The sequence below is a fragment of the Dasypus novemcinctus genome, chromosome 17 (genome assembly GCF_030445035.2).
Source record: "Dasypus novemcinctus isolate mDasNov1 chromosome 17, mDasNov1.1.hap2, whole genome shotgun sequence".
In the NCBI taxonomy this organism is placed as follows: domain Eukaryota; kingdom Metazoa; phylum Chordata; class Mammalia; order Cingulata; family Dasypodidae; genus Dasypus; species Dasypus novemcinctus.
In genome coordinates, this window is record NC_080689.1 from 27,241,113 (window position 1) to 27,251,431 (window position 10,319).

The 10,319-nt window shown below is 40.8% G+C and overlaps 1 protein-coding gene across 2 annotated transcripts; it reads right to left on the bottom strand.

The window, feature by feature from the left end:
* Positions 1 to 8,365: 8,365 nt before the first annotated feature.
* Positions 8,366 to 9,929, bottom strand: LOC101434325 (heterogeneous nuclear ribonucleoprotein A3-like). 2 transcript variants are annotated; one of them, XM_004480204.4, is made up of 2 exons: positions 9,871 to 9,899; positions 8,366 to 9,804 (listed from the first exon to the last, which is right to left on the bottom strand). In XM_004480204.4, exons 1-2 carry the CDS (start codon positions 9,874 to 9,876, stop codon positions 8,746 to 8,748), a joined length of 1,065 nt encoding a protein of 354 aa, XP_004480261.1. In that variant the 5' UTR covers positions 9,877 to 9,899; the 3' UTR covers positions 8,366 to 8,745. The 2 variants fall into 2 exon arrangements, with proteins under 2 accessions (XP_004480261.1, XP_004480260.1); XM_004480203.3 differs by having other exon boundaries at positions 8,366 to 9,929.
* Between the last annotated feature and the right edge of the window lie 390 nt (positions 9,930 to 10,319).

Here is a 10,319-nt window from a genome sequence, read left to right on the forward strand (position 1 = left end):
AATAATTGTTCTCATCATAAAAGGAACAAAAGTAAGGGAACTCAAGAAAATGTCCCTACTGACTGTGTTTTACTTACAAATGATTTAGAGCCTATATTAAGTTCATAAAGTTCTTTTTAAGGGCAAGTTTGGAAATGTGTACAGGCAGTCCATCTGTGTTTCAGCATCAACACTGTAAATCAGGTACCAATATCTAGGAATGTTTTATGAACTTCTAAAGCCTCAAAATATAACACTTTCATTTCTGATACCAATATTTAGCACATAGGGTTTATGTATCTTTTGCTTAATGAGAACATTCCCTGGTCCCTCAAAATAAACCCAAAACACCATGTATGCAAACCTGAATTCAGTTTGGTTTGCTTTGTATTGTTTTGTTTTTTTGTTTGTTTGTTTAGCCATCTGTTTTTTGCTTTGTGGCACAAGCCTTGTAATTAGTCTCTCTGGACTCATTCTCTTTTCTTCTGATACGTATCACACCTGGCCAATAAACATGCTTCTAAAATGCCAACAATGGATAAGCGGACTTGGCCCAATGTATAGGGCATCTGCCTACCACATGGGAGGTCCACGGTTCAAACCCTGGGCCTCCTTGACCCGTGTGGAGCTGGCCCACGTTCAGTGCTGATGTGCGCAAGGAGTGCCGTGCCACACAGAGGTGTCCCCTGCGTAGGGGAACCCCACATGCAAGGAGTGTGCCCCGTAAGAAAAGCCGCCCAGCGTGAAACAAAGTGCAGCCTGCCCAGGAATGGCACCACACACACGGAGAGCTGACACAACAAGATGACGCAACAAAAAGAAACACAGATTCCCAGTGCCACTGGTAAGGATAGAAGTGGTCACAGAAGAACACACAGTGAATGGACACAGACAGCAGACAACAGTGGGGGGGGGGGTGTGAGTGGGGGGGAAGAGGGAAAAGTAAATAAAAAATAAATCTTAAAAAATAAATGCCAACAATGGCAACATGGTAGTCCTGAGGGGAAGCTAAATTTGAAATAAATGTAAGTTCACATTCAGCCATGTTGAGTTTGAGGAGATGAGAGGGTATTCAGGGAAGTAGTGGCAGATGTAAATACAAAGTACAAGAGGGGATTGGATCATGACATACAAGTTGGAGTCATAGAAATAATGCCAATAGTTGGAGTCATGAGCTCTCTGAGAGGCTGAAGGTGTAGAGACATGGTTAGCAACCTTTTTTTGTTTTGTTTTATTTGTTGAAAAGGAACAGAAAATACGTATGGATCTCCATCTTTAAACATTAAAAATGTAGATAATGTTACTTAATTCCACAACAAAAATTTTATGCTGTGGCATGATTTATTAAGGTATGAATATTCATTCTTCTCCCAGGCATGTGTTTTCCAGCCTATCCTTGGTATATTTGTGATTGGAATTTAGGGAATGGATAGTAGAGAAGAGAAAAGAGAAGAGAGGATTTAGCCAGAAAGGGACTAAACCAATCTTTTAAAGAATTTGCAGAAAGGGAGAGAGGAGAAAATAAACAAAAGCCCAATAAACTGGGGACTAGAGAAAGAGTTTAGGGTTTGTTTTTGAAAACTAGAGAATGGAATGGGATTCATGAAGTGTGGCTCACAATTTGCATACAGGGCAACACTTACTGCAGTGATGGAAGGCAAAACATCAAAAACAAAGGTTTTGCATTTTTAAATTTTTTGATACCCCAATTTATTTTTACCTTAATTTTTCTAAATTAATATGTATTCTATATCTAACCTTTAAACTCATCACTATATTCCATTTTACTATTAATGGAACCTGGCAATATATTGGGCTTCATTTTTTAAGAAGTTTTGGATCACAGAGAGGTTCAACAATGGCAGGGGAGAAATACTGATGTGGGATGTTATTGACAGGGGACACATGGTTGGCAGGGAGTTCTCCAGGGCATATATCCAGGGTACATAAAAATGTTTGGATATTTTCATAGATGTTACAATTAAAAACAACAACTGAGGGAGTGCTGAGTTCCTATCCAGGGGAGCTCTATCACAGTCCCTGAAGGAACAGCAACAATCCCCCAAGTGCAATGGCAAAGACCAGAAAAGGAACAATCCCCCAAGTGCAACAGCAAAGACCAGAAAAGGACTCCAACAATGAGTCCTTGATACTAATGACTATGCTTGTAAGCCTGTGCACCTGAAATAAGAACACGGCCTAGAGCTGCAGGGTGCCTAAGAGTTACCTCCTGAGAGCTTCCGTGTTGCTCAAATTTGGCAAGTCTTGAAGTCAAGCTCAGCTTGTAAATGTGTAGCCTTTCCCCCAGCATGGGACATGACTCCCAGGGATAGCCTCCCTGGCGCTGAGGGATTACTACCAAGGACCAGCTGATGATGTAACTAGAAAATGACCTTGAATAAAAGGGTCAACTCAGACCACCAGAATATCTCAGTCTACATATAATAATACCAGGAGTTAAAAATGCTTTTTCATCTGAATAAAAGGGGGAAATGGAAAGAACAAATGAGTTTATATGGCTATGAGTCTCCAAAAATAGCTGGAAGATTATCAGAGGGGTTGCCTTTATGCACACCTGAGCAGAGTTCCAGAGACAGGTAAAGTAGATACAACCCCAGGTATTGGTTCTACTGAGGGCTACAGAGACCCACAGGTTCTATGGTCATGGTAGATGGAGTTCAGTGTCATGTCAGTTGACCCTACTTTGGAGTTTGTGTTTCTGTGTGATGGAGCTGGACTCAGATGTGATCTTTGTCCACAAGCCTCTCCTGTTACTTTTACCAGAACTGTAGTTGGTGCTGGGGTTTAATGTATACCCAGGGGACCTGAATCTCTGAACTGACCATGTGATACCAGGTCCTGAACCTTAACAGACTTGCAACTCCTACACTCTGGTTTATTGGACTTACCCCACTCAGCTAACATGGAGGTGAAGAAGGTCAACCACCACACCAGGGAGCCAAGAGTGCCTACAGCTCAAAGCAGGAGAATTGCATCCCCCATCCATGTGGAATCTAAGCCCGCTCTTGATATAGATGTGGAGTGGACACAACCATTCTAAGGTTCACAGGATGGAGGAATAAAGTATGGATTAGAGTGGATTTACTGATATTCTATGCATGAACTATTGTGATTAGTAGTAATCGAAGAAAATGTGGCGTTGGTGTGGAGAAAGTGGCCATGGTGGCTGCTGGGGGTAGGGAGTGGGAGGAAGAGATGTGATGTGGGGGCATTTTCGGGAGTTGGAGTTGTCCTGGGTGGTGCTGCAGGGATAGTTACTGACACTGTATGTCCTCCCATGGCCCACTGGGTGGACTGTGGGAGAGTGTGGGCTATGATGTGGACCATTGACCATGAGGTGCAGCAGTGCTCAGAGATGTATTCACCAAATGCAATGAATGTCTCATGATGATGGAGGAGGTTGATGTTATGGGGGGAGGAATGAGATGAGGGGGTGAGGGGTATATGGGGACCTCATTTTTTTTTATGTAACATTAAAAAAACAAATAAAGACAAAAAAATTTTTTAAAAAAAGAAGTGTGGCTCAGGGAAGCGGACTTGGCCTGGTGGATAGAGCGACCGTCTACCACATGGGAGGTTTGCAGTTCAAATCCTGGGCCTCCTTGACCCGTGTGGAGCTGGCCCACATGCAGTGCTGATGTGTGCAAGGAGTACTGTGCCGTGCAGGGGTGTCCCCTGCTTAGGGGAGCCCCACGTGCGAGGAGTGCGCCCCATAAGGAGAGCCACCCAGCACGAAAAAAAGTGCAGCCTGCTCAAGAATGGCACCACACAAATGGAGAGCTGACACAACAAGATGATTCAACAAAAAGAAACACGGATTCCCATGCCGCTGACAACAACAGAAGTGGACAAAGAAGAACACGCAGCAAATGGACACAGAAAACAGACAATTGAGGGGGAAAAGGGGAGAGAAATTAAAAAAAAATGAAGTGTGGCTCGAAACCATGAATGAACTCCCCTTTGATGTTCTTTCAGAGCAGCAAAGTAAAGATTGAAATACCATTTTTCAATATTTTGTGCCCTATATACCCTGAGCAGAGTTGGAGGCATGTGGGGCCCTAGGATGTATTAGGATTACAAGAAGAATGCCAGTCAGAAATTTGGCCCTGCTTTTTAGTTACTAAAATGTTATCTGGCCATATCTGCGAAGTCACGACACAGAGGCAGCTTTCTAATCTTGTATAGCTTAATTTGCATTGCTCTTTAGAGTTTATAAATGTTTCACACTTAAATCTCATTTTATCTTTGGAAGGGCCCCTTGAATTATTATCACCCATAATTTACAGATAGGAAAATTGAAGCTTAGAGAAGTGAAAGAAAGAAGCAGTTTGGGGTTTAGATTAGTTCCATTCAATTTAATGTTTACTGAGCCTTGATTACTGAGTATTAGGGATGCAAAAATGAATAAAATTTCTGTTTGGGATGATGAAAACATGGTAATATATAGTGGTGATGTATCACAGCATTATGAATATAATTAATGCTACTGAATTGTATGCTTGAAAGTGGTAAAAATGAGAAATTTTCAGTAGTATATATGTTACCATAATAAAAAAAATTTTTTTAATGTATAAAATGTGCCCCCAATCCTCAACCACACCTCTCTTTTCTTTGCTCATCCAAAATTCTCTTCTAGAGGTTTCTTTCCCATTTGGGGCTGGCCTGGGTCATAGTGAGAGGTTCAACACTGCGCATCACCTTCAGAGACAGTTTAGAGGATGAATTGACTCCATATATTCTGTTAGTTCCATGTCTGTGATGTGGTCATCAGAAATTCAAAGATAAGGAAAATATTGGAGCTCTTACACAATAGTAGGAGGAATATAAATTGTTACGAAGTATAAATTGGAAGGTAATTTGGCAATATTTATTAAAGCTAAAGATGCCCTTATCTTATAATTTAACAATCCTATTTCTCCATATGTACCCAACTTGTTCTTCCTTAAATGCACAAGAGGCATGTAAAGGAATGTTCACTGAAGCATTGTCTATGCAGGAAAAAATTGGGAGCAACCTACATGTTCATCAAACTGAGAATGGTTAAGCAAATTGTTGTATAATCACACAGTGGAATACTATACAGTAATTACAGTATTATTAACTACAACTAGAAGTAGAATGTTTCAAATTATGATATTAAGTGAATGAAGCAAGTGGCAGGTAATACATAGAATATGCTACCATTTACCATAAGTTTAAACACATGAAAAAATACTAGATATTTCTACATATGATAAATATTTTAAAATATGCATAGTAATAATAAATTTCAAATTCAGGATAGCTGTTACTTCTGCTGAGGAAGAAGGAGAATGATAGAGTATACAGAAGGCTTTAGCTGAATCTGTATAGTTTCTTTACTAAAAAGAGGCAGAGAGGGAGGGAGGAAAGAAGGGAGGGAGGAGTAAAAAAAGAAAAAATAGATATGAGACAAATATGTTAAAAGGTAAAGATTTGATAAAGCTCTTAGGTAGGACAAGAGTTTGTCATATTAGTCACTAGAATTTAAAAGTATAGATTGGCCCTGGTCCCTGAAATTCTGGGCTTTTCTTGTGTCTTTTGGCAGAATTTTCTTTTTCATGTTGAAATTTCATCCATTCTCTGATATTTAGCTCAGATCTCATGACCTTATTGAGAATTTCCTTGATGACCTTGAGTCCTTGTGGTGCTCTCCCTTTTCTAAATCACCTATTTCTTATACAGTAATGCTTGTAAGACCAGACTTCTCTCATGTAGTTGTGTAAATATATATTGCCTTGCATTAGTATTTGACTTTATCGTACACAAACATTGTTTCTCCAATTTTTTTTAAGTGAACTTAAGAACAGGGACAATGTTTTAAACTTTAAAAATTCTTCCCCAGTGCCCAGCAGAGCCTAACCAGATGCTTATTAAAGGAAGTGATGTATTAACCAATAATTATAAAAGTTACCTACAAAACCTTTACATAGAAAGTTGAACATACTAGTTTGAGTTGTATTTGCTTTTATTTTCCTAAAGAGAGACTGCTAATGAGCTGTGAAATGACCAAAAACCAGGCAGCAGAAGGGAAAAGAAGAAATAACGGTTTGTGTTTTACACATTTTGGATAATCAGCTTTTGAATGATTATGTGTGGAAGATCTCTTATGGGGAAAAGCAGATTTAAAAAACCCATTTTATGACCACAGAACTGTTTTACAGATAATTTCTAGTTTTCAGCTGATCCTAGGCCAAATTTACAAATTATTTGGAAAAACATTTGCTTTTATGGTATGGCACATAACCACCCACTAATAAACCTTGTTGTCATTTTGCCCTCACTCCAGGATTTATTTGACTAGATGTGGGAATGATGGCTGAGGGAAATTAAAAAAAATATATATATATATGTATTTGCACCTGTGGTATCAGGTAGGGGTTTGGGAAGAAAGAAAATTACTATGAGTTCAATTCATGCCTAGCACATCTTGTAAAAAGTACTTGGTGCTTGAGACATCCACCTAAAAGCAGGGTTTGTCTAAAACTTCACAATGAAATGTCTGGATTATATTGTGTTTCCTGGGAATTGAAAGTTGAGCACTGAAGAACAAAATAAGTTTATGAGTCAGTACTTGTACTTTTAACAAAAGCTGAAACTGCCATTGTCTGGGTCAAAGTCACCACCTGAGGATTTTCCTAATGGATCTTTGTAATGTTTTGTTAAACCAGGCCACCTCCTCTGATTCTTTGGCCTAAGGGCTACAACATCCACTATATAGTTCCCTAAATTAAACCTTAATAGCATCTGTACTTACGGTAGCATTTTAAACTCTACAGTGCACCTCAGGGAGGGTATATTTCTGAAAATTATCTTCCCTTCATCTCTATATCTTTTGTGTCCTGGCAAAGAAAACCAAGGGCACCAACTATTTTGCCAATTTGATGAGAGAGCCTATTGTTGTCGCCACAGTTCGAATGGACTTCAGAATGAAGAAACCTGACCTCAGTACAATCAAACTTTAATTAGCTCAGTATTGAACTCGAACCTGGTCAGAGTGATGACGGAAATGCTCCCTGGTGTTGCTGCACAAGCCTAGCCAAGGCACAAGCCTGCCGAGGCACCTGGCCTGAGGCACTGGTGGAAGTGCCTTGGGTGTTATACCTTAAGCCTGGACCAAGGCACAAGCCTGGCCAAGGTGCTAGTGGAAGCACACAGGTCTCCGCGTTGCAGTTCAATTTGCCACTAGATGTTAGTTGTTGCAGCTCGACTCAGCATTCTCAACTTGGTGTCGCATCTCACAGCTTGGTGTTCGCAGCTTGGCTCTGTGTTCATGGCTTTGGTGTTCAACGCTAGACTTGGTGTTGCAGCTCAACGCTCCGCTGGCCGGGGCAAAGATGGAATGCACACTCAGGGCTTTGGAGCTGTTCTTGATATAGTCAAGCTGTGTGACCGCCCCTGGCAGGGTGGAGCCCCAGTTGTGATGTTCTGATTGGTCAATTACTGGTTCCAAGCAAGGGCATTAGTTAGGGTTTGAAAACCAGATTAGCATATTATGTAAACAGGGTAATATAACTGGGAGATGCTGATTGGCTGATTAGGAAAGATGCTGATTGGGTGACTACTAATTAAAGCAATGGATTCTATTGGTTGAAAACTCTCTTACCCTATTAGTTGACTCTGGATCCCTCTTCTTAGGAGTCCCAGGCTCAGTTACCTGCTCACTCTTTCACCTATACACCTTCATTTGTAGGTGCTAATATTGAAGCAAAACCATACAGCAAAATGACCAGAGTATTCCTCTTTAATGATGGGCCAAGGTGTTGTGTGGAAGTTTGCTATTATATATGAATTCCAAAAAGAGATATTGATTATGTTTGTAAACTGGCCTATTCCTCTGGATGGGATACCCTTCAATTGTATTAAATTCAAAGATTTTACATTTACTTGATTATGTTAAGATTAGGGCTTTAATTTGACCATATCATTAGGGCATGCAGGATTGAGTCCCCGCCCCCTTAATGGGCTATATAAATGGACACTCACTCAAGGAGAACACAGAAGCAGATACTCAAGAAGAGAGAGAGAGAGTTCCATAGACACGGGAAAGGAACTTGATCCTGGGGCCCCGAGGAGACATGAGCCATTTGCCAGATAGTTTGCAGCTGAAGAGACCAGGACCCTGAGTACTAAGAAGGCCTGGAAAAAAATGAGTCCTCCAGTCTGCAGCTGAGAATGGAAGAAGCTCCGCCCATGGAGCCTTAAGAGAGAGAGGAAGGCTGAACCCTCACAGACATCACCTGCCATCTTGCTTCAATACGTGGCAACATACTTTGGTGAGAAAAGTAACCTTGAGTTGGACTCTTTAGGGTCTTATAACTATAAGCTTTCTTTTTTTTTTGAAAAGTTAAAAATTCCTTAATTTTTTATTCCTGGTACCACTACCACAATTTACAGGGCAATATACCTGATGTAATGAAAAGAAAAAGAAAAAGACAAAGCTACAACAGATAAAAGACCTCAGGAATGTGCATCTAATTGACACTACATTGCATTAATCAATAGCTGCACTTTTTGCAAACTGTGGCTATGACAGTCCTGAACAAGAAGGGTTTCCTGTTTAAGCTGCAGTAACTTTTCTGACTATGGATCATTGTTCCTTCTGTGGCAGATTTTTACAGTTCCTCTAATGCATTTGGGACGACTGTCTCAAAGTAATCTGCAGCTTTCCTGACAACTCCTCGCTCTCTCTCCTGCTAAGAACTGTAGCCATTTTCTGTTGAGTTTTTAGAACCTTCTGCTACCATATCCACCACTTCCACCACCAGATCCATAACCACCACCATAGGGACTGCCCGAGCTTCTTCCACCAAAACTGCCCCCTTTCATGGGTCCATAATTTGATTGCTGTTGTCCACTATAATTTCCAAAATCATTATAGTTCCCACCACCACCATAGTTACCTCCAAAATGTCCTCCTTCATTGTAGCCATCATATCCTCCTCCACCACCACCATATCCACCACCTTGGTTTCCATATCCTGGTCCTCCACCACCATAGCCCCCTCTACTACTATAACCAGGACCACCGCCATAGTTGCCACCATCACCTCCAAATCCATTATATCCACCATCACCTCCTCCATAACTACCTCTGCTGCCACCACCACCATAGCCTCCTCTTCCACCAAAGTTTCCACCACAGCCAAAGTTCCCTCCACCTCCTCCAAAGTTCCCTCCATGGCCCATAAAGTTGCCAGATCCACTTCCACGACCTCTTTGTGATCCAGCAGACTGCATCTCTTGTTTAGAAAGGGCCTTTTTCACTTCACAATTGTGCCCATTAATAGTGTGATATTTCTGAACAACAATTTTATCAACTGTATCATGATCATCAAAAGTCACAAATGCAAATGCTCTCTTTTTTCCACTCTGTCTGTCTTCCATAACTTCTATGGTTTCAATCTTGCCATATTTTTCAAAGTAGTCTCTCAAATTATATTCTTCTGTATCTTCTTTAATACCACCAACAAAAATTTTCTTCACTGTTAGATGGGCACCAGGCTTCACAGAATCCTCTCTAGAAACAGCTCTCTTTGGTTCCACTACACGCCCATCAACCTTGAGTGGACGAGCACACATTGCTGCATCCACCTCTTCAACACAAGAGTAAGTCACAAAACCAAAGTCTCTGGAACGTTTTGTCTGGGGGTCTCTCATCACCACACAGTCTGTAAGTGTGCCCCATTTCTCAAAATGTTCTCTTAATCTATCATCCGTAGTTTCAAAGCTCAAACCACCAATAAACAGTTTTCTCAACTGCTCTGGTTCCTTTGGATCATGGCCCTCCTCCCGCCGGCGACGACGGCGACAGCCGGAGTCGGGCTGGGGGCGACCGGGCGGCGGTTTTACCTCCATTTTGAGACCTGACTCGCCTCCTCCAACTCGGGTTCAATATGGGACCGAGAGGAAGAGGCCACTATAAGCTTTTACCCCAAATAAATACCCTTTACAAAAGCCAACAGATTTCTGATACTTTGCATCAGCATTCCTTTGGCTGACTAATACATGTGGTATATAGAGAAGATATATTATTAATATATTGGGTTCTCAAAGTTCCTAGAAGTTTATATGTTTGTAACTTGGAATTAAAATTTCCCATAGAAATAATATGGTTAATTATGGTTAGATCCCAAGGCAAGACCACAAAACCAAATAGAATAATATTAGGAATATACTAGTAGGTGTGGCAGGATAAGTTGATTGAGAAATTGTGTCTTGTTTTCTTTTCATTGGATTCATTATAAAAGAGATAGTGTACTGGAGATAGATAAGTAGAAAATATCCTGACTGAAACATGG